Source organism: Taudactylus pleione, unplaced genomic scaffold (genome assembly GCF_031769625.1).
Source record: "Taudactylus pleione unplaced genomic scaffold, aTauple2 ptg000198l, whole genome shotgun sequence".
NCBI classification, from domain to species: Eukaryota; Metazoa; Chordata; class Amphibia; order Anura; family Myobatrachidae; genus Taudactylus; species Taudactylus pleione.
Window position 1 is genome coordinate 11,650,470 of NW_028284600.1, and position 25,038 is coordinate 11,675,507.

The window sequence follows — 25,038 nt, forward strand, 5'->3', positions numbered from 1 at the left end:
CTGGTGATGGTGATTACCAGATAATAATGCCTAGTGCTAGGGAAAAAAACAAAGCTTTCCATAGATAGGGGAAGGGAATATTGTGGCCTATCTCCCCCATTCTGGTCCGCACACACATGGGGGCACCCTGACCTGAAATAAGGAAGTCCTTTTTCAAACAATATGTCCCCTTAGTAATAGTTATCTGTTATATGTTATTAAGGAAACAATACAAAAAAAATTGACAGATGGGGGGACATTTGAGGGGGGGGTTAGGACTAAAGCCCATATATCCCCATCTTATATCAAATTTAAAAAGGGGTCTCCCATTTAGGGGGGATTTATCAAAGCTTGGAGAGAGATAAAGTGGAGAGAGATCGAGCATATAATATTTACTTTTTTTTCAAAGGAATGGGCATACAGAATGCGGTCATCTGTACCACAACCAACACTATTATGTATGCGCATTTTAGAAGTGGTACAACCCACCACTTAACCGGTACATACCGGCATTAATAATACCAGTATGTACCTAGAACCTTAAAATTACAAATGACAGCTCTTCTGAAAAGAAGAGTCTGTGTCTGGGCAGTGTATTTTGATAAATATTAAAGTTGCATTTACCATGTAAGATACGATTACAAACAGATACAAGTAAAAGAGAGTAAGTTAATGCATATTTTACTACACCATGGATGGAGCACACACAAGATCTATATCTCATGACAGGTGCATGTGAATCTTTGTTGGTCTACAAGAGCCATATTTTCCTTGAACGCCCCCTTACTGTACTCGGGCTGTTCATTCTCCCTGCATCCTTTGCTCCACCTCTCTATGCATAATAAAGTATGGATGTGCGAAATATGCTTGTGAAACAGCGGCCTGGACTTGTATTGAGATTCCCATCTGAGCCATTGCAGCTGTCCACAACTGCGTACACATATGCAGCATCGGACACAAATCATGCAAACATTGACTACCTGAGCGAGCTTATGGTCACTCAAAATGGCCGCCGTAACTGAGATGCCTGAGACATGTTTTCCTGCATACAGGATTACAGTCGTTAGCTGGTACATGCCCCAAAAAGAGTTGCGACTCACCCGCGTTTTTCTCTTCAGTCACAATTACCTCCCAGAAATACGGCCCCTGCCTGTTGGTCACTTGCTAATAAATCCTTTGGACTAGCGTATTCGCAATTCAGCCGCCGCGTGTGCATTGCAGCTGTGGTACATGCACAGTAGCCCGATAATCACTCAACTATAGTACCTCAACATCGGCCCAAAATGTCTGCAAATATATATCGATGGATCGATAAGACTTTTTTGTGGGCATGTGCAGAACAAAACGGGGCAATTTGCACTGCAAAAATAAGTTAAACTTAGCCCCTTATTCTTATTTTCCTTTTGTTTATGTTCATTTCAGTTACACATATGGAAAGCCAGTTCTGGGCTCCATTAACGTATCTGTCTGCCTGAAAAAATGTAGAGGATGGTGGGAATGTGCTGATCTGAAAAGTATTGTGGAAGACACTGACGATGAAGACTCGCAAGGGTGCCTGCAAATACAGGAAGCACGGGTGAGCCAAACAAGCTAGCACCAATGTATCAGATGTACTGTTTTTTAAGTTAATAGTAATTATACTATACCAAGTTATATATAATGTCAGATGTACTTACTTTAAGATAATGATATGGTTATGTGTACTGTGCTCACTAATAATTTAAAATACTTATGTTGCTTTGCAGTGTCACAGGTCACGTCTGTTACCCTTATATATCCAGTCTATCTTGGCCACAGTCAGTGCTGACTGCTTATCTAGTGTTAGTGTGTGCCTCATTTTCCGAGGGGTATATTGACTAAGAAACATGTCTGGCTGAGTTATTATTCCCGTGAGAGTTTCCCCTGATTTTCAAACATGGAGATTTACTAAAGGTAAACACAGGTGTAGAAACATAATTCTATCTGCAAAACCCGGCCGAACACACAAATAGAAGTCAATACACCATCAAACCAAGTCACAAGTAGTTTCCATAGACAGGAATACAACATAGGGTTGCCTACCCTCCTGATTCGGCCGGGAACCTCCCGATAAATGGGTGCAGCCAGCAGGCAAGCCTCCAGACTGCTGCCGATCCCCCCTGGCCCCCCTGCGAATACCTGTTAAACCCCCTGTTAAAGCAGGTGGGGGTAGTGACGCGATTCACGCTGAATCACGTCATTTTGGCCCCGCCCCCTGCTTCACAATGCCTGTTTTATCGGCATTGTGTAGCGGGGGCGGGGACAAAATGATGCCTCCCATCACGCCCGCAAATTACATCTGCCAGTCTGGCCATGCCGCCTTTTGCCGGCTGCACCCCCTGCCCTGCCGATCTGGCTGCTCCCTCCCGGAAGGAGCAGCTAGATAGTTGGCAAGTATGATACACAGGAATTCAGCAAAAATAATGTTTACAAACATGACCATACATTGAGCAAACTCGGGCCAAAATAGAAGTTAAAAATAGACCCCCTCCTCAGCAGAAGCACTGAACAGATCAGTGTGATCTGTGTAGTGCTACTGCGCTATACGTCAAATAAAGAGTTAAACATTTAATAAAAAATGCTGTGGGGTCCACCCCCAAAAGCATAAGTAGCCCTGGACCTCTGAGCCTGTTCTGGTACAGGAAAGTAGGGAGGAAATCCAACATGGGTTCCCCCTCTTTTTCTATAACCAGCACTGAGCTGAACCAGCCGGGGGACTTGCACTTTAGCAGGGAAACACACAGAGTGGATCCCCCTGCCATAATGTAAACCAGCCCTAAATGGGTCAGCCCATTGCTGACAATCCTCGGAAAGTGGAAACCCTAAAAATAAAATGTGCCCCCGCCCTCCTGAAGATCAACCAGCCCTGGGTTGAAAGCTCTTCCCTGCAACCGTGGAGGCAGTGGGGAAAGGAGTAAATTATAGAAATAATATTGTTCTTTACAATGGGACTAAAGGGTCCAGCAAGACTGTCCTGTGCCATTTGTAGAACCACAAATGCCAGCAGCACCTGTAGCCCCACTATGAAGAAAAATATTTAAAAAATGACAATACATGGACACTGGGGCAAAAATGTAATAGGGTGAAAGTTTAGAAAATGTGAGAGTTTATCAGTAACCTCTCACATTGGTTGAGTTTTATCTTCAAAATGGGAAAACATCTGGATAAGATTTTAAATCGTGAGAGTCTTTTGAGTTTGAAAAACATGCAAGTTTTCTCTGTTGCCTTTGTTCTCAGCCAAATTTAAAGAGTATGAGAAAACTCTCACATTTTCTAAACTCTCACCCTATTACATTTGGCCCTGAATGTTTTAACTCTTTATTACACATTCACTCACGCTCACACTACATTCTCGCCTACTCCCTGGTGCTGGTTGGTCCTCTTGTCCATGTAGGCATCCTGGGGCTTGGCAAAAAAAAATTATTACCCAGACCCAACAGACACAGATGGCAGTGTATATACATGTTGTATATTTAACGCTTCTCCCAGGGTCTAACAGGAAACCCACATGGGTTCCTGCACTCTAAGAGAGGAGACCCCATTTTGTTTTTTAAGGACCCCACTTTCCAAGGTTTGTCAGCCCTGGGCTAACCAGTTTGGGACTGGAGAATGTTTTGGTAGGAGGTCCACACGCTGTGTGTCCACCTGCTGTGGCATTACCAACCCGGCTGGTTCAGCCCGGTGCTGGTTATAGGAAAATAGGGGGAACCCCACATCAGTTTTTCCTACAATTTTCCTGTGTCAGAACGATCTCAGAGGTTAAGGGTTGGTTATGTTTTTGGGGGAACCCCATTCCATTTATTTTTTTAATTTTTAACCCTTTGTTTTAAGTATAGCATACAGAACCGTGCACAGCTCACACTGATCTGTGCAGTGCTTCTGCAGAACATGCAGCTCACAGGCAGCTCTATTAATTTCAGTCATGGAGATAAAGTACCAACCATTCAGCTTCTAAATGCCACTTTACAGGCTGTGTTTCAAAAATAACATGAGCTGATTGGTTGGTACTTTATCTCCGTACACTTTATCTCTCTCCAAGGCTTAGTACATAGGGGCCACAGTTTGTAAAATGACACAAAGAAGCTGATGGGTTGGTACTTTATATCTCTCTACTTTATTTTTCTCCAAGGCTTAGCACAATACATATAACCCTTAATCTTTTCTACATTATTTTGCAAAATTCAGAGGTTGAAGCTCTACTAATTGGTCAAGGGAGTGATACCTTTCTCTTATATTTGTACACAACCAGTTTATCATTTTCAGACTGGTGCGTGTTAGGACAAGGGTATAATATTATTGGGGAAGTCCTGCAACAGCTTGAGGGCTGGAATGCTTGGCTAGCTGTGGCCGTGAAGCAGCCTTGAGGGCTGGTAAACCTTGACTTGTTGCGACCCATGGGAAGTAGAACTTGATGCGGCCTTTGGGCCGTGCAGCTGCCTTGAGGGCTGGTAAGCCTTGGCTAGTTGTGGCCTGTGGGCCGTAGAACTTGATGTGGCCTTTGGGCCGTGAAGCAGCCCTGAGGGGCTGGTAAGTCTTGGCTAGCTGTGGCCTGTTGGTCATGGAACTTGATGCAGCCTTTGGGGAGAGAGTTGGTATGCGGACTGTGCCGCCTGGATGACACAACCGGCAGGAATAACAAGGCTGACAGGAGAACTGGGTACTCAACTGAAAACAGGAGACTAAGCCACAATCGGAAACACGTGAAAATGCTAACACCGGCATCAGAGCAACCTTCATACCAGAAGGAAATAGTTGCAGGAGCCAATCCAGAATAGACATGGGATGATGGACAGTTGATAGGAGGAGTTCAGCGAGCGGTACCCAGCATTTGCATCAGCAGCTTGTGACAGTGTCATCATAGGTGCAGATGCCTGGGTACTACTATAGACATAGATAGCAATACTAAGGTACTAGTATAGTTATAGGTGGTCATTCTTGGGTACTAGTATAATCATAAGTGGTCATACTAGGGTACTACTAAAGTTAGATTACTAGTCTAGGTATAGGTGGTCATTCTTGGGTAATAGTTAGTATAGTCATAGGTGCTGAGAGTTGGGTACTACTAGAGACATAGATGGTCATACTAGGGTACTAGTATAGGTATAGGTGGGCATTCTTGGGTAATAGTATAGTCATAGGTGGTCATAATTGGGTTCTAGTAGAGGTATAGGTGGTCATTCTTTGGTACTACTATACAGCAGTCATAGGTTGTCATACTCAGGTACTAGATTTGCAGTGGATATTTATTCTGTCAATCCTTTAGAAATGCTTTGAGTATTTGATGTGCAATTACTTGATTCAGAACGTTTTCTGGACACCAAATATATTTTTACTCTGTACGTAATTACTCTTCCCATGCAGACTGATGACAAAGGTTGCCTATCCAGAGATATTGACCTTGATTTTTTCAACATCTCCAAAACAGATAAAAATCAACGTTTACTATTCAGAGCTTCACTGAGAGAGGACATTACGGGTGAGAATCAGATATTATTTAGCCAACCTTAAATACTATATACTTCAAATGATTCTATCTTTGGGGCCCATGTTGAGTTGGGTGTACACCCATTTGATTAGTTTAAAATACACAAATGTGTACTAAGCATGACCACAAAAAAGTATTTGCCTAAATCCATATGCAGTTACTGTAGGTAATTGAAAATATATAAAGTTAGAGGCAGAACAGGGGAGGTAAGTGTTATGCAATAAGGGCATATTAACATAATTGCATCCTGAGGCAGACCCACATAGAGGCAATAATACACCAGTCAAGCACCATATCACTTGCACTAGTTAGCGGCTTCTGATTGGCTGATTGCAGATTGACCTGTGATGCAGATTGGTGCTTTCTTCATCGAAAATGCCTATGGCATATGTTTTTGTGAGCAATTCTAGAAGGCATTTTTTACTATTTTCATTGGTACATGGTTGATGTATTACTGATGCACTGGTGCAGACCTGGACACATCTTGCATCCAATCAGTATTTGGAGTAAAAACTTTATTTTTATGTGTGTTTAATTTGAGTGTTTTATGTTTTAAAGGCAAATGCAATCAACTCTGATTGATAAATATAACCAGTATCTATAATGGGTACAAGGTGTACTGCGCACATGGGCCCCTGGGTCCAGGAGGTCCCACACCACATAACCTGCAACCACAAGCTATACTTACCTCTCCACCGCAAAAATCACTGGCACAATGGCGCTGGTGATCTGTGCATGTGCTGTAGAGAAATCACCAGGAAAATGGCACCAGCATAATTTATAGCAGGGATGCCAAAAAAGTTTTTTTTAAATTAAAAAGTGTTTTGTGCTAGAATATAGGTTCTGCCAGTAGAATACATACGAATCCCGACAGCGGCAGGCCGACACGGCTGAAAATCCCGATCGTCCCCAGGTAAGTATCAACTAACCTAACCTAACCTAACCCCCCTAACCCTAACCCTCCTGAGGGGTGCCTAGCCTAAGTCCCCCAGGGGGGTGCCTAACCCTAAGTCCCACCCGGGGGTGCCTAACCCTAACCCTCCCTCCCCCTAGCCTAGCCCTAACCTACCGGGGGGTTACCTAATCCTAAGTCACCCCCGGGAGCCCTAAACCTAACCCTCCCCCCCCCCGCGCGGCTGTCCGCAGCGACGCCTGGCATCCCTTCGATTGGGATGCCGGGCGCCGGTCTCCCGGCGTCGGTAAAATGACAGGCGTCTAGATTTAGACGCCTGTCATTTAACCCTCGCTGGGATAAAGCAGTCGGGAAGCTGGTTGTCGGGCTTACGTCCGCCAGCTTCCCGATTGAATACCCTGCCAGTGTCAACACACTGAGGTCTTTCCCCTTGAACCCCAATAATTACTAATAAAAATAGAGGATGATGTAGACACCTAGCACTCCTCTCTAGGACCCAGATGGTAAGGGATAGGGAAAACAAATATACTATTACGCAATCTTACTAATAAACAACTTATATGAAATATGAAATAATAACGTAATAATACATCCTTGTGAATGAGATATTCTTCTTTCAGATCTTTCTTTCATTTCCCTCTGTGTTGTTATTCTACTAGGGACGGGGATTCGTGTGGGATATACATATAAAAGAAATGGCAATGTGGGATCAGTTTCAAACAATGTATACTGGATACCTATAAGAGTCAATAGGTGATATCCCAAACTTTGAATGGAAATGAAGTTTATCCCACATGTGTACCCTAACTCACAATGGAGTAGATTTATTTTACTATGTTGTAGGGAGATGGTTCAAATTGATGAGTACCAGAACTCACTGAGAGTGATGTGGTGCAATGCACATAGCAGTTTCTTTCTGCAATTTCTTCCAAAAACAAGGTACAGCGTACCTATACTCACGTTGACTTATGGGATGTCACTCCTGTCAAGGTATCTTTGATGTTGTTTCTCCTCTTTTGAGTATCAAAAAACCTTGGTGGATAATGAAAGTAATTTAATAACTACAGTCAGGTCCATAAATATTGGGACATTAACAGAATTTTCATATTTTGGCCTCTATTCACCACCACAATGGCTTTGAAATGAAACAAACAAGATGTGATTTAACTGCAGACTTTCAGATTTAATTTGAGGGTAATTACATCCAAATCAGGTGAACGGTGTAGGAATTACAACGGTTTCTATATGTGCCAACATGTTTTGAGACTTGGGTCTATTCTTCAAGGCATAGGCAGTTTTCCCAGTAATTGTGCTTATATAGTATCCTAATAATGAAGTTCTAGTTCCGGCTCCAGTGGACTGGAATGGGACCGTCTCCTGAATTTCTAGTAGCTAAAGGCTGACCTAACAGTCTCTGCAACTAATTGGTGTTTGCTTGATGCCTCCCAAAGGTTCCCCTCAAAAGAGGAATTGAGTGGAGTGTCTGGAATAACCTCTTTTATCCACCACCGTATTTAACTTCCTGTAATCGCCGGAAGTGCCTACCCACTATTGATATCTAAATGTGGAGGATTCTGGGAAGTATAGTTAATGGGAGCCGGTATTCAGCTTACATTTTTGCCAAAAGGACACCCAATGTTTGCCAGGTTGAATTGTGGGCATTGTAGTTCAACTAATGATAGTTTATAATAAAGAACTCAGGCTTCTAAAAATTGTAGTCCTAATAATTCAATAATATTTCTTCAATGTACTAAAATATTAAAATGCAACAATAAATGAATATCACTTTTTTGGCAACATTTTATAAAAATTAGATTTTAAGTAAAAATATGCTAATGAGCAAAAAACATATACTGCAGCTAACCTGGAATGACCTTTGATAAAGCTGGGGGTTACCCAGCGAAACGCGTTAGTGTTCTAGCACCCCTCTATTCCAAAAGGATACATCTGGATCTTTCTGCTACCACTGCTGACATCTCACCTGGAACAGACTCCGTGGACCATACATACTTATTTGGGCAATCTCCAAGGAACAGATGGACGCATATCATCACATTTAAATCACCATCTGGATTACAAAGTTTCACCACTCCAAGGGACACTATCAGAGCATGATGTCGCTCTAGCATACTGCAGATCCCTAATATCGTGAGTTTGGTTAGAGACTTACCCATTTTGGAACATTGATTATCTTACCACTGTCATCCTAAGGAGTTCCAGAGATTATATGCATAAATCTTTCCATTTGTATACCGCAATTGAAGGGGTAGCATTATTATTGGCTAATAATTTTATATTAATCATTTATTCTATTTTACTATTAAATCATTGTATTTTACCTTGATTGCACTTCATCTGGTTAATTATCAGTTCTCATAGCGCTGTAACCATTCATTCTTTAACCTGGAATGATGAATGGATAATATAAAATAATTGAATTTATCCTTATATCACATGTTGGTGTATTCATTATCAAGTTAATGTTAATATTTTCATTGTCAGGTACAATAAAATGAAACAAAAAAAAACAGTATAAACTCAATGAATGAATTTAAAAATTGATGATCATAAAAACCACTTAAGTTCAAAGTCATGATTTAGTCCCTTTGGTGTTAGGGGGCCTAAACAGAAGATCCATCTAATTTCTGAAGTGGCCAAGTTTTTCTCTACAATCTTATGTCACCATGTTGATTGTATTCTTACAAATCTCTTGATATGTTTTACTGAACAAATATGTTTTTCTTTAAAATGGTTAGAAAGATATTTCTGAGGTGCTCGGGCTATGCGTGTTTTTAGGGATCGAGTGGTTCTGCCTAAATAGAAAAGACTGAGGGTGCACTCTTCCAGATAAACCATGCTGGTAGTGTTGCAGGTAATACAATTATTTATTGTCACAGTGATATTGTTCTCGGTGAGTACAGTGGTTTTTGTTGCTTCACCACTCACCTGACAGCCAATACGGGTCCCGCACCTCTGGAACTCCTTGGTATGTATAGAATTGCAGGAAGTTTGAGGTAGGGCACTGTGAACCAGGTGATTTTCAAATTGTTGGCCCTCCGATAAAATAAAGTAGGTTTTACAAGAATAAAATCTTTGAGTACAGGATCCTTTTGAAGAAGATGCCAATGTTTCCTGAATATTTTTTCCATGTCTTTGTGTTGAGCATGCAATTTTGTGATGAATGCATATTGGCTCTTTTTGTTGTTGTCCTGTTTTTAAGTGTTCTTTAAAATGGATGGCTTTATCACTACATTTTACTTCAATCATTACATCTGCTAGTTGTTTCTCATCGTACCCTTTTGATAGAAAATGTTCCTTTATTCTTTCCATATGTTGTAATGTAAACAGACTGATTATTTGCTGCAAGTTCTTTTTAGATATAAAAATTGGCTTTTTGGTACTCCTTTGATCCAGCGTTTATGATGTTGGCTAGCTACAGGAATATAGGTGTTCCCATCTGTAGGTTTAGGATATGTCTGATGGTGTTTAGATGGTAAGATCTATAAACAAATTGACTATATCCGGGCTATGAGCAAATGTACAGGAGATGTTTCTATCATTGTTGTTAAGACGCTCTATATATTGGTTAAGGGTTTCAACTTTCTACATCACCATTTCAAATCAATGGAACGTCATCTACGTAACGATACCATATTGCCAGATTGGTACTCCAAGTTATGCCTTTGTAGATCCCACAAGTCAACTTGAGTATAGGTACGCAGTACCTTGTTTTTGGAAGAAATTGCATAAAGAAACTGCTATGTGCATTGTACCACATCACTATCAGCGAGTTCTGGTACACATCAATTTGAACCATCTCCCTATAACGTTGTAAAAGAAACCTTTACAAGTGACTCACTATCTATTCCATTGTGACTTAGGGTACGTATTGGGGATAAACTTCATTTCTAGAAAAAGTTTAGGATATCACCTTTTGATGACTTAGAGGTATCCAGTATACATTGCTTGAAACTGATGCCACATTGCCATTTCTTTTATATTTATATCCCACACGAAACTGCATCCTTTGGAGAATACAGAGGGAAAAGAAAGAAAGATCCAAAAGAGAATATCTAATTCACGGATGTATTACATGTTATTATTTCATATGTTATATAAGTTGTTTATTAGTAAGATTGTGTACTAGTATTTTTGTTTTCCCTATCACACACCATCTGGGTCCTATAGAGGAGTGCCATGTGCCTACATCATAATTTTCACAGAGATTTGCACATACAGTATGCTGTGGACTCTGTCCAGTGGTGTATCTATAATGGGTGCAGTGTGTGCAGGGCACACGGGCCCCCGGGTCCAGAGGGGCCCCGCACCGCACACACTGCACCCATATTTTCTTTAAACTCACCTGTCCGAGGTTCCACGTCGGGTGTCACTGCTGCTCAGAACACCGGAAAAATGGCCACTGCGGCCATTTTAAGGTGTTCTACGCATGCACAATAGACTCCGGCACTAGAGTGTGCCAGGAGTCTACTGAACATGCACAGAACGCCGGAAAATGGCCGCCGCAGCCATTTTTCCGGCATTCTGCACATGCGCAGTAAACTCCAGGCACACTCTAGTGCCTGGAGTCTACTAATGTTCTGGTGGCTGGCCAGCCGCGTCAGTCGGCTGCCAGCCACCAGGGAGAGAGGAGAGGGCCCCGCACGAGGAGTGCACACGGCCCCCCTCCTCTCTTAAAACGCCCCTGACTCTGTCACAATGTTTGTCAAGCAGACATGCTGTCTAAGTGAGGATGTTTCAGGGTATAATGCCCAATTTTCCTACTGAGTTTTGCCAGCAGCAGAATCTCTTGTGGTTGGACAGCTGTGGGCCTCTAGTTTATTCCTCAGCTGCTTCTTATATTCTAACATTGATGTTTCATCTCAGGTTACGTGGAGAAGGCATCAGCTGCTTTTCTCGTTCAAGTTCCCGACAAAATGATGTTTGAGGACCTTGCGCAGTATTACCAGAGAGGAATCCCTTTTACTGTCAAGGTAAGGGCACGGGTCTAGAACAGCTTTTTACAACTTGAGATCTCAACTATAGTCATGTTGTCATGTAAAAATTAATAAATCGCTTTGACTTGATTTAGTTGCTCAGTACATATTCCATCAGTTTCCTTTGAGACGGATCCTAAAAAACGACGCCATGGATGAACTTGAGGTTTGCACCTGTTTAGTTTCAGAAGAACATTCATACTAACATGGACCCTGCTGCGATAGAGAGAGCATAGTGTATATGTACTGTATAGTTACATATAGATACTCTTGTTATTTAATGCTTATTATGCAGCTCAGCAATACACAACTTTCATTTAAAATATTGTATTACAGTACCTAATCTTTAAGTAAATTACAGTGACATGTTTCTAAAGGCAAAACATCACATGCTGTAACACTATGTACCAAATGTAATAGGATGTCAGTTTTAGTAACAGTACAAACTCGCACTTTCTCGTACTTTTAAAAAGTGCGAGTTTGTACTGAAACTCGCAAATTCAATAGCCTGCGGACTTTTCAGCTCCAGGCTACTGCATTTACGAGTTTAGGCGAGTTTTTCCCTATTTAAACTGACACCTTTTAATGCGACTAGTGATGTAACCAGAAGATTCACGTTAATCTTGTGGTTACATCACTGATACAATGTCGCAACATTGTATCAGGGATGTGACCACAAGATTAACTTCAATTAACCTTGCGGCTACGATGTAGCGGTTCCCAACATAGACTTCAATGGGTTTTTCTCACCATAGAAGTCTATGGGAGACACAGGCTGACCACATTCAGCTAATAAGGGAGCTGCTCCGACGGAGATGCTCCCTGATTGGCTGACGGCCTCTTCAATAATGGGGCACACGTGTTCCCCCGGCCATTTACACGGAGCAAAGGTATGTGTACACACATACCTTTGCTGTGTCCGGCATGGATCGGGTTTTTTGCGTGTTTTTTTTTAACCCCTGGAATGCCTACTTGGACAAGTGGACGCGATCTACGCATAGGAGAGATGAGTATGGATTTTTTTTTTAAGGTACCCCTATGGATTACTTCGGATACTAGGTGAGTATGTGTGAGTGTGAGTGTGCATGTATGTTTTATTAAAATTTTACATTCACGGTGTGTGTTTGTTTATTTACATATTTCTTTAGTTGTGGAACTAAAAGTGTCAGCGGGCCCGTAATGCCCCACATGGTGGTATTTGTGGTTCTCCAAATACCAGCATGCGGGGGAGGCTTGCTAGTACTTGTGGTTCTACAGCTAAAGACAATATGGAAACTTTAATTTTACACTAACACTATCAACTCAGCACCGACGGCCATAGGGCGCCGGGGATAGCCCCGGGCTATCAGTCTAGGCCTGGGGTGCCCTGGAGAGGGGTACCCCTTTATTGGGGGGGTACCCAACTCCCCAGGGATCCCCGGCCTGGACTGACTAGCGGTCAGGGATAATGCTTTGGCCGGGGAAACCAGTGAAAGGTTTTCCCTGGCTGTGGCATTATCCCCCCGCTAGAAAGAGTTCGGTGCTGGTTCTGGAATTTTCAGGGGACTCCTACTCGTTTTGTCCCCTGATTTTCCATAACCAGGACTGGCTCTGCAAAGCCCTGTGCTGGTTCTTAATATACAGGGGCCCCTTATGCATTTTGGCCCCTGTATTCTTAGAACCAGGACAGGCTTTATAAAGCCTGGGGCTGGTAAGGCTTTTGGGGAGGGGGTGCACGTAATTTTTTTTTTTATTTAAAAACATTTTACATAAGTACACACAGAAACATGTACATATCTCATGGATATGTGCATGTTTCTGTGTTAAAATTACCTGCTCAGGATATACTCGCTAGCCTGAAGCAGGTCTATTATTTGGGGACTTTTGCTTATCTTTTTTTTGCGAGTCTGAAACTGGCACCCTATTACATTGGGCGAGTTGATTGTTTTCAATGTGAAAACATCTGGATGCGAGTTTGAGAATGGGGAGTTTTAGTAACTCTGACAAATGCGAGTGTCAGAGTGAACTGACACCCTATTACATTGGAGAGTGAAAAATTGCGAGTTTAGCACCAAACTCGCAATTTACCAAAACTGACACCCTATTACATTTGGACCTCTATTTTTTGAAACCACCTACCTAAAAATAGTCATACCCCATTTTTATATATGGAAAGTATATATGAAGCTGTATTAAGCAAACCACATGGTAGGTCTGTGCTCTTTAGTAAACATTTTTTTTTTTTAAATAGACACCCAGGTCAGGTAGCTGAATCTACTGTACATGCTGCTCCTGCGATCATGCCTGTGAGAATAATAAAATAAATAAAAACAAAACAACCCTTCCTTTCATTTTATCCAAGCCCAATGCTATTTACTATTGAGTATTGTCCTCTAGAGGTGACTAACCCAATGCTGAGTAGCATCGGGCCTCTCCTGTCTTCTGGTGCCAGTGGGTACCGGGAAAAGTATTGTAAAATATAGCGCAAGCATTTGATAACTACAAGCATCAGCATGCACATGGACCACAATGTGTACTTACAGTCCTAAAGTGCACAGCAAGTGGTTGCCTCCTCATAAATAAATACTTTAGATAAATAAGAGGGCCGAAATTATGTATTTATCTAAAGTGGACAATATTGAGTATTTATTTATCTAAAGGGGCAAATAGCAATTATTGATTTATCTAAGGGACAGTGCTTTTTTGTGGTGGTACTCGGGTCTATTTTTATAACTGGTTTAAGAGGAAATCTGAAATCATTTTAGAAATGAATAAAATAAATACCTCCATACAGTTGTGTACACACATACATCTATTCTATGTGCGCTACAAGTTGTGTTACACATAACATGTGAGTGGAGTGTGACTCGGTAGCGCCGAGCTCCTTTTAGTGCATCTTATTCGCACAACAGCAAGCAGCTTCTGTTGATTAAAATGATATGCGGCATGCCTATATTCTGTGTGCGAAATGCTACTTACAGTGACAGCGGCTGTGACACTGGAACGTTTCGCATGCAGATACACCTATGGGTGCCACATCTGCCTGCAGGGCCAGACTGCCCATCTAGGACCTGGCAAATGCGAGAAGGGCCAATGGCTTAATGGTCCGGTCCGGGGTTAAACCTTGGCCAAGCAGCTCCGCCTCCTCATACTCTGCTCAGTTGGGATAATCAAAGCCGAGGTGGTGCCTCGAGGTCATGCCCCGTCACTCGCGGCACGCACCCGTGAGATGTAACCATGAGTTTCTGTGGTGAGGCCAGACCGCTTTGCGAGTACACATGCCCAGGGGCACTGCCAGGGCTGATCTGGAGCCCCAGTCCATCGATGTCTGCCTGCAAACAGAGCTGCTTGCAGCTGTAGGGAAGAGGTGATGCTGGTGGTCCCCACACAGCATCCAGAAGAGAGACAACCAGCAGCAAGGGGTGCTTACCACAGCTGGTTTTGGTAGGTGCTAGTCCCCCCGGGCTTTGGCATTTACATCACGGGTAGGTGCCGGCTGCACCCTCTGTGTTGTGACACTAACTCTCAATCTGTGGATTTCTGCTTGCCTACATTTGTCTTCCACATGATAAAATTGCAGATGTTATACACAGTCTTGTTCTCCTCATGTATTCAACCACATAAACTGTCATCCTAATAAAACTTTTAGTGGTCACAACTTGTTTTTATTAAAGGGGAAAATAGAAATGTAGCATTCTAAGGGTGCTACCAATGATGTATGCTGGATATGTAGCATTCCAGGGGTACTACCAATGATGTATGCTGGACAATGTAGTATTCCAGGGGTACTACCAATGATGTATGCTGGACAATGCAGCATTCCAAGGATACTACCAATGATGTATGCTGGACAATGTAGCATTCCAGGGGTACTACCAATGATGTATGCTGCACAATGTAGCATTCCAGGGGTACTACCAATGATGTATGCTGGACAATGTAGCATTCCAAGGATACTACCAATGATGTATGCTGGACAATGTAGCATTCCAGGGGTACTACCAGTGATGTAGGCTGGACAATGTAGCATTCCAGGGGTACTACCAATGATGTATGCTGGACAATGTAGCATTCCATGGGGTACTACCAATGATGTATGCTGGACAATGTAGCATTCCATGGGGTACTACCAATGATGTATGCTGGACAATGTAGCATTCCATGGGGTACTACCAATGATGTATGCTGGACAATACAGCATTCCTGGGGTACTACCAATGATGTATGCTGGACAATGTAGCATTCCAAGGGTACAACCAATGATGTGTGCTGGACAATGTAACATTCCAAGGGTACTACCAATGATGTACTGTATGCTGGACAAAGAATTAACATATTTGACCATTTTTCCACAGCTGAAAGTTATTGACAATAAACAACAACCCAAGATGAATGAAACGGTCTTCTTGGTAGTGGGCTTTGAAAATGGAGATGTCAATCTGACAGCAATAACCAATGAGAAAGGCCTTGCAACTTTTACAATGGACACTTCTACATGGGATGACATGGTGTCCTTGATGGTCAGTTATATTATTGTATTATGCACACGAAATTACACTGGGAAAAATTTGTTTTTTAATGGTGTTTTCCACATATTTTACCAACACATGTACACAGGAGGGGACTAGAGATAGGGATGTCATGTTTTTGATGACCACTTCTGCTCATGGGCCACCAATTTAAGAAAATCGGTCTTTAAAGAACAACAGTGTGTGTTCTACAATAAAATGTTTGTGTACTATTCAGAGATTGGGAAGATACTGTATGGTTTGCTTGAAAGCATTTGTATGCTTGTGGCACGCAGCTAGCGAAATATATATTAATAATGGAGAAATTGTAAAAGACAGTTACATAAGTGAGGTGAAATTTTAGTAATCACATAAGCATGGTCCAGACTTCAGCTGTACCTAAGTTTGTCATACATACAAATGTGTCCTTTCTTTCTGTTGCTTCAGTCGTGCCAAATATCCCCTCTCCGTGTAACATGTCCTGTGCGACTCGGCCATGCTTAGTGTCTTCCTCGCTCAAAATGTACAACTTATTCACAACCTAAAACAACTGGGAGTGACAAAACTATATTGCTAGATTACACTGATCGATTTAGTGTACAACATTTGTACATCTGTGTGTGATTAAGAAATACATTTACTAAAGGTTGATTTTAATCGATTTTGATCAATTTTATATTGATCTAAATCGATGTTGTGTTTCTGGTGCTAAATCACACATTTACTAACAGACAGTTTTTAATTTGGCTTTTTAGGTGTTAGTAATTGTGTGATTTAGCCCTGAGTCTCCTGGCTCACACCAACTAATATTGACCAGAGCAATAAGGCAAGGCTACGACACACCTAGATGTGATTGGCCTGCCGCATTCAACTCTGATTGGCCCACTCCAATTCAAACTACAGCAAGGTGATTGGACAAGCATGAATCTATTCAGATTCAATACTGGAAAATAGAGAAAACTCACCGGACCTATTCCAGATGATGGCTCCTTCTCCAGCGATGTTGGCTAACATTTCATCCATACCAGCAAATTCTTGAACCAGTGCTAGTGCCACTCCTCGGACCCTGTGATGGCTTTCCTCATGTTCCTCACCAGACACACAGTTACAATCATATGCCTCCCAATGTGGACTAACAGCAAACTTTTAGACCATTTAGCATTTTTAACCATCCTATCTCCCTCATCCTGATCACCAGTACTGGGCTGCCAATGGAGACTCAGGACATGGGTACTTATTACCCACCACAACCCCCTTCTTGGGGCCACTGGGTCTGTATTTCATAGTCACATGCTTGATGATGATTCTCATGCTCTGTCAGCAGTTAGCAGTTTACCACTGATTTTCACAATTAAAAGTATCTAGAACCTTCGAGTTAAAAAAAATCTATATATTAATTCTATAAGGTTTTTTAATGTGAGACCTATTTTGAGAGAACGTCTGAATGTAAAAATATGGTTGCAGTATGAAAATAAAGGTCTTACCATGTAGGTGTGCAAGTCAAAGAGAAAAATGATATTGGGGCAATGGTTCGGGTGTAACGGAGCGACAACGTTCCCATGTAAAATAGTGTTTTATAATGACATCATTCCCACTAACATGATTAGACACACTAGATCACATGACTGTGCATTATTTCCCAATGGTGGCACACTTCCCAGCATAACCGCTTATCTGAACTACTTCCAACTGTGACATGACCATCTGTAAACAAATCCAACTGTGACATGACCATCTGTAAACAAATCCAACTGTGACATGACCATCTGTAAACAAATCCAACTGTGACATGACCATCTGTAAACAAATCCAACTGTGACATGACCATCTGTAAACAAATCCAACTGTAAACAACAGCATCACTCATACAGACACTACTCACTGGAAAGTAACACATCCCTGCCTCACTGACAGCAGCACATCCCTGTTTCACTGATAGACATACACATTTCTGTTGCATACTTACCCATAACAGAATGTCTTCCTAGCAACAAAAAAATAAAATAAACATAAGAGCCTTACTGGAAGGCGTGAGTGATCAATGGGTCACAATTATATGTCTCAGACAAGAGAGAATGAAGATTCTTTGGGACTGTCCTGTTTGAAGTTGTGATGTCTTGCATGATCCACAGCCCTTGCAGAGTGCTCAATTTCCCGATACCTTATGCAGGTGCAACGGTTATCCCATTACCAAGCGACGAAACGATGGCAGAACCTTTCTAACCAAAGTTAATGGTCACTTTCTCAAAATTACAAATGAGTGGGTGGTGCTGTAAAACCGGGGGTGTAGCGAGGGTGAAGCCAGTGGAGCTCGTACTCTGGGCGCCTTCTCTGACCAAGGGCGCCATTTGGGTAAAATGTATTTACTTTTTTTCCCCTCACAGCCACTACTAACCATCGCTGACAGTTTCCATCCCTACCAAGACAACTTTGACAGCATTTTCCAAACTCAATCACAATGGCCCCGAAGGCAGATTGATTTTGTACCAAGACATCCCGAAAGAGTATTTATTTGACAATAAACATTGGAAAAGAAGGCAAAGGAATCATTTAGCTATCGACCGTGTCTACAACGTCAGCCCAAAACATAAGTAAACATTCGCACTCTGTCTTTTATTGGTCAGTGTCCCCAGGCTGATGACCTGGAGACCTTTAATGGAACAGTGCACGAAACTTTCAAGCAAGCTGCTATTGCACGGAATCTATTTGAATCTGACACACAATATGAAATTGCACTCAAAGAAGCTCTCTCTCACCAGATGCCCAAACAGTTCAGAGCAATGATTGCTTACCTTTGTGCTTTATGTGGACACTTTTCTTGAAATTCAAGATAGCTTTAACTGAAGACTTCCGTAGAACTCTCTCACTTAGTTGCAACAAGGCACTCTTTGAAATTGGTACAATACTTCTGTCACATTCACTGAGCTTTAGGTCTGCCACAAGTCTCACTAGAAGCCATGCCACAAACTGTCTTTGAAGCAGAAACCAAACAAGCAATTGCTGACACTATGATTTCCAAATCTGTATATGGGCCTTATTCAGAGGTGGATGCAAGTTTTACTTATGTGAATGCATCCGAGATGCACTCCACTTCAATCCTGATGGTCACCGCCCCGTGGACGGAGATGGCAACTGCATAGAGATCCATGCAGTTCCCATAGCTGTTCCTGGGCGGTGACAGGGGAGTGGCTTCAATTGGTGGTCGTGTCAGCAGGTGTGTTGGGGCGTGCCGGTGTCAGAGACTGTGTCAAAGGCACAGTTCCTCTGACACCGGCAGCCTAATACCGTAGGACATTCTTAGCAATGTCTGCTCGTTAATGTGCCTAAGCGCGTACCACGGCGGATTAGAGCTGCAACCAGTGGGCGTCTCAATTGAAGGCCCATTGGCTGCAGGATTAGCATGACTTCACAGTAGCGGCTGTGACAAAAGTCGCAGCTGTAACTACTTAGAGTCCATCGCTGAATCAGGCTCTATGGTAGGTGTAGTATCTCCATCTGCACATGGTTTCTGCAGAAGTGGTTCTGCATCTGAGCATGCAGGCGGCTTGCAGTGACACACCCATGACATTCCCATAACACACCAACGCGACAGACTTTTTTGCGTTCACTTCAAGCCACCTCCAAGACAACACCCAGGAACGCCCAACGCTCTCCTGTATGCAATAGCACCTTTGTGCAGACACTCAGGATAATGCATGCGTCAAAGGGGCTTCCAGATCATTTTGCGCATGCGCATTAGAAAATATTCGCACAACTACATGATCATCAGAATTGCATATGGCTTGCGTGCACCTCGGAATCACGCCCTCTTTCTGTTATGTACAATCAGTTTTATTATATACCATTGTATTCTTATGATTTGTCTTTATAATATAATATTACCAAGGTGCTACGAATGCCACGAACACAGATTGGGGGACCCCACACAGAGAACGTATCCTACAATTCAGTGCTCAGCACCATCCAGCTCTACCAACATGATTAATACAGTAATGACTGCTTGTAGTTCATTACTCTGTACTAGAGATGTGCGATTTGGTTTTCCTGAAAACCGAACACACCTGAACGTTGGGAATACAAGTTGAATGAAGTCCTAGTTCGGATCACTTTTGGGGGTCCGAGTAGAACTGAGTCCCAACGCGGATCTGCTGTAAGTTTGGAACTTGGATTTAAAAAACAGATCTCGGATTTTGAATTGCATGTTGTAAACGGGTCCAAATTGCATGATTTTAGCTGTCTTCATCAATTTTAAAGTCATTTGAAACCAAAACCAAATCTGAACCAGAACACTTGGGGGTGGTTTTGATAAAACCAAAACACGGAGGTCCACGCACATCACTACGTACTAAGCCGTACTACGCTCTGGAAAGTGATAATTTGGAGAGTGATAAACTACCAACCAATCAGCTCCTGTCATTTTTCAAACACAGCTTGTAAGATGACAGTTAGGAGCTGAGGGGCTGGTAGTTTCACTTTACAATTTATTACTTTCCAAAGCTTAGTACATCTCACCCACATGCAGGCAAAGCAATGTATTTTTAGGACAGGACCAGCATGGTTATTGGTGATTTGGTAGGTGAATGAGTGTTGGTACTGCAACACAAGAGCAAAGGACTCACAACAGTAATATAAATCAATGGGGGAAAAAAGTCAGTATTATTGTGGGCCTGATTCAGTACTGCTAATACGCACGCAATCGGACGATTGTTGCATACATGCGGCCACTGTGATCAGACTGAGATCGCAGTGACTACGCAGACCCATGACAGAAAGTACCATTTGTGAGTGGTGATGGGGGGGTGATTGGGGAAACGCAGGCATGCCAGTGCATTTGAACGCCGTTGCATTGGGGTGCATAAATCATGGCATATGCTTACATTAGCATTTTCTGAGTAAGATCTGAACATGTGCAAGTGTGCGTGAGGCTCAGATTGTACTCGATTATACTGATGGTTTTGCAGTCTTGCTAAACATTACGGATGTGTGTAAGGTAAAGTGGGCATCATTATGTAGTGCTGCGGGCATAACGATTGCAATGGATTAGCATATGATCACAGTGAGACTGCGTGCGAAATCGCTATTGCAATCGCATTGGCGATCCTTACTAAATCAGGCCCTGAGACACTTCCAAACTGCACAGTTCTACACCATTAAATCATATTGGTAAAATATTGTATCCAGCAGAGAATCAGATTGTATTTTAACTCCACAGCGAATGAATATTGTACAGTCTTCTGATGTTTCCAACGCTACATGAGCCCCATATCGAATGCATTCATAAAGGGGACTTTTGTGCGAATGCTGTATGCTCTTTGGAATACTCCTCACACCGTTTAAGTTTTTAAAGCGCTTAAGAAGTAATCATTATCATTAAGCAATAACTTCATTTTCTTCTTCTCAGGGAAAGTTTTCATTGGAAAAGGAAGAAGGAATGTTTCCAAGTGTATATAAGTGGCTCTACCCCTTCTACTCTGAGACAAACAGCTACCTGACAGTAGGAGCCTCTACAGACAATCCATCCTGTGACACTGATCAGTCCGTAGCTGTGGAATACTCCATCAATAAAAAAGAGCTGGACCCTCAATCTGAGCAACTTCCTTTCTTCTTCTTAGTGAGTGTTCTCTTCTCCTCCTTAGTTGTGGGGGTATATAACTAAACTGCAGGTTTATAGAAGTGGAGATGTTGTCCATAGCAGCCAATCAGATTCTAGCTATTATCTTCTAGAAGGTGCTAGATAAATAATAAACAGAAACTGATTGGTTGCTATGGGCAACAGGGGCATCTTAAGAGAGGAGGGGGCCCATGTGCACTCCCCGTGCAGGGCCCCCTCCTCTCTCCCCTGGTGGTCGGCAGCCGATTAACGTGGCTGGCCAGCCACCGGAGCATTAGTAGACTCCCGGCACTAGAGTGTGCCCTGAGTCTACTGCGCATGCGCAGAACGCCGGAAAAATGGCAGCAGCGACCATTTTCCGGCATTCTGTGTATGCGCACTAGACTCTGGGCACTAGAGTGTGCCCGGAGTCTACTTCGCAAGTGCAGAACACCGGAAAAAGGTGGCCATTTTCCGGTGTTCTGAGCAGCGCTGACACTCGACATGGGACCATGGACAGGTGAGTTTAAAATAATATGGGTGCGGGGTGTGCGGTGCGGGGTCCTCCTGGACCCGGGGGCCCGTGTGCCCAGCACACACTGCACCCATTATAGATACGCCACTGTTGGGCAACATCTCCACTTCTGTAAACCTGCACATTAGTAAATATACCCCTTAGCGATGGCTTTTCTAAGCTGCTACTTCACAGCGTTTCGGAAGGGAAGATCTAAAATTTAAAATGTATAAAAGGACAAAGGGAGACTCCCCCAATTGTCTATTTGCTTTATGTACTTCAACAATGGGATTAGATGGTTCATCAACTATCAAGATGGTTATTCTCTCTGGCGTCTGGACTCCCTCCTCCTTATAGAGAAACAAGTCCTGGACTAGTTCCACTGGTGGGAAATCCAAAGTTCTTCTCCACTAAAGCAAAGTAGTAGTGCTGATACCCTCAATTTCCTCTGATAGGAGATCCATCCACACCTCAGCCTGTGTTTTAACTGTTTTACATTGTATTTTCATTATGATTGTTCAATACAGCTTTAATGTACTGGATACATCTCTTCTCCATTCATTAGAAGGCATCCACATACTGTACTGTATGAGAGGGGAGCCCAGACACCAAACAGAAACATCTTCTTGATATTTAATGAGCTTGAAATCTCATTGTTGAAGTTATCAGATTGACATTGCGGAGATTCTCCGCTGTCCTTTCATACTGTTTTACCCAATTGTATAATGGTTGTGATAATTACTTTGACCTCTCCCAATCTATAAATTACTGTAGCTCTCCCTATATAGGTTAGTAAGGGAAGGTCTAATCGCAGGATAGTGTCATAGACATGATCCATATAAAGTAAAATATTTGTATCTTACCCTCTTCCAGCGCAGGAGAATCCTTCTCTTTTATATCTATGTACCCTTAAGGGTCTGAGAACCCTTGTGTTGTCTCTTTAGGCTGCAGTTATAGGGTAACCTCTGGCACGCCCATACCTGTTTATTTTATTTACAATATATATTTATTTAACTTTGAAAATTCCCTAATTCATAAAATTATCATAACTGAAAATTCTGGAGTAATCACAATTTCATAATTCCTACAGTATTCAGGCACAAATAACAGACTAATTAATTTAATGTTATGCTTTCGCAGCTTCTGTCTAAAGGAATTGTTTCTTCTGGGGAATATAAACTGGATATTAGAGAACAGTCACTCGGTTCTGGTGAGTTTATTAGTACACTGGTAAAGGGACTCTGCATATGTGAGGTCACCACGTCTGCCCCCTCCCGACCTTGTCCAGCTCGCGCCCCTCACTGCTCCTGATCTGCCCGTCCCCTGTCCGCTGCACCATTCCGATCTGCTCAATGATCATTATCGCCCCCTCTCTGCCCACTCCTCCACACTGTCTGCTGCTCTGACCCATTCTCCCGCAGCTCTGCCCCTCTCCGTCATCTCCATCAAAACCCCCTCCTTCCTGCTACTGCATTCTTACCTCCCAGCAAGTCTTCTCTGATCTTGCTAGGGTCTGTCCCGTCTCCCTAACAGTGGGAGGCATTGGACAAACGGCATGCTACCCAGCTCCTACTACGCATGCATGTAGGAGACGGGACAGACCTTAGTGGATTATTATATAGAATCCAAGCCTTGACTACCTGTGAACATTCCTGGTTCATTAAAATTTGTGTGATCTGTTTTTGACATATCGTATAGCAAATATATTTGCAATTTGGCGCATTTAGGGTTAAGAAATGTGGAGTGTTCCCTCCAGTGGCGTAACCTCAGGTGCCCGGAGGCAAGATAAATGTTGGTGCCCCCCCCCAAATTAAAATGCACCACCCCTATGCTAGCCCCAGCTGCCGCCCCCCCATGCAGTTTTTTTTATACAGTGCCTCCAGTAGTGGTCCCCCTATGCAGTACCTCCAGTAGTGAGCCCCCTGTAGTTGCCCTCAGTAGTGATCCCTCCTGTAGTTGCACCCTGTAGTTACCCCCAGTAGTTAGCCCCCTGTAGTTGCCCCCAGTAGTGAGCCCCCTGTAGTTGCCCCCAGTAGTGAGCCCCCCCCCCCCGCGCGCATATCCACACAAAAAAACAGTTACCTTTATCCCCGCTCCAGTGCTGCTGCCGTCCATTCCCGGCGTCTGCTCCTTGGCACTATGGGAGTGACGTAATGACGTCACTCCCATAGTGCACTGCGGGACCCAGAAGATAGAGCTCACTCCTGAGCTCCGTCACCAGCGTCCACTCCTCGGCACTATGGGAGTCACTCCCATAGTGCACTGCGGGACTTGGAAGACGGAGCTCACTCCTGAGCTCCGTCCCCAGCATCCGCTCCTCGGCACTATGACGTCACTCCCATAGTGCACCGCGGGACTTGGAAGACGGAGCTCACTCCTGAGCTCCGTCCCCAGCGTCCGCTCCTCGGCACTATGGGAGTGATGTCATGACGTCACTCCCATAGTGCACTGCAGGACCCAGAAGACGGAGCTCACTCCTGAGCTCCGTCCCCATCGTCCGCTCCTCAGCACTATGGGAGTGACGTCATGACGTCACTCCCATAGTGCACTGTGGGACCCAGAAGACGGAGCTCACTCCTGAGTTCCGTCCCCAGCATCCGCTCCGCTCCTCGGCACTATGGGAGTGATGTTATGTCACTCCCATAGTGCACTGCGGGACCCAGAAGACGGAGGGAGCTCTGCCCTCTGGCTGCCGCTGGGGGTTTGAATAGGAGCCGGGCTCCCGCTGGTAACACGCTCAGTGGCGCTCCTTCTCCATGCAGGTCCCGGGGACAATGGAGCCAGGTGCCCCCATCAGGGCTGGCGTCCGGCGGCAAATGACTCCATTGTTTCCGGGAGTTCCGCCACTGGTTCTCTATGCACTTGAAAAAAAACCACCCTTTCAGTGCTTTCTAATGAGACCCACTAATGTCCACCTAGTACAACAATACGTGGGGTTGGTTTCCCCAATGCGGTGGGTGTTTACACGAGCAGTTAAGTTATTGCAAAATTGCAAATTTCAAAGAAGTATAATGAGACTACAATATGCAGAACATCTCGTTAATATACAATGTATGGC

The 25,038-nt window shown here is 43.3% G+C and overlaps 1 protein-coding gene across 1 annotated transcript in view; it reads left to right on the forward strand.

Annotated features, from left to right (window-relative positions):
* Positions 1 to 25,038, forward strand: part of LOC148518864 (alpha-2-macroglobulin-like protein 1) — a 138,811-nt gene that overhangs the window by 20,706 nt on the left and 93,067 nt on the right. The window contains exons 8-13 of the mRNA XM_088476944.1: positions 1,402 to 1,555; positions 5,359 to 5,473; positions 11,280 to 11,386; positions 15,724 to 15,888; positions 21,278 to 21,487; positions 23,121 to 23,190. Coding sequence (XP_088333070.1) covers positions 1,402 to 1,555; positions 5,359 to 5,473; positions 11,280 to 11,386; positions 15,724 to 15,888; positions 21,278 to 21,487; positions 23,121 to 23,190 — 821 coding nt within the window. The remainder of the gene's footprint in view (positions 1 to 1,401; positions 1,556 to 5,358; positions 5,474 to 11,279; positions 11,387 to 15,723; positions 15,889 to 21,277; positions 21,488 to 23,120; positions 23,191 to 25,038) is intronic.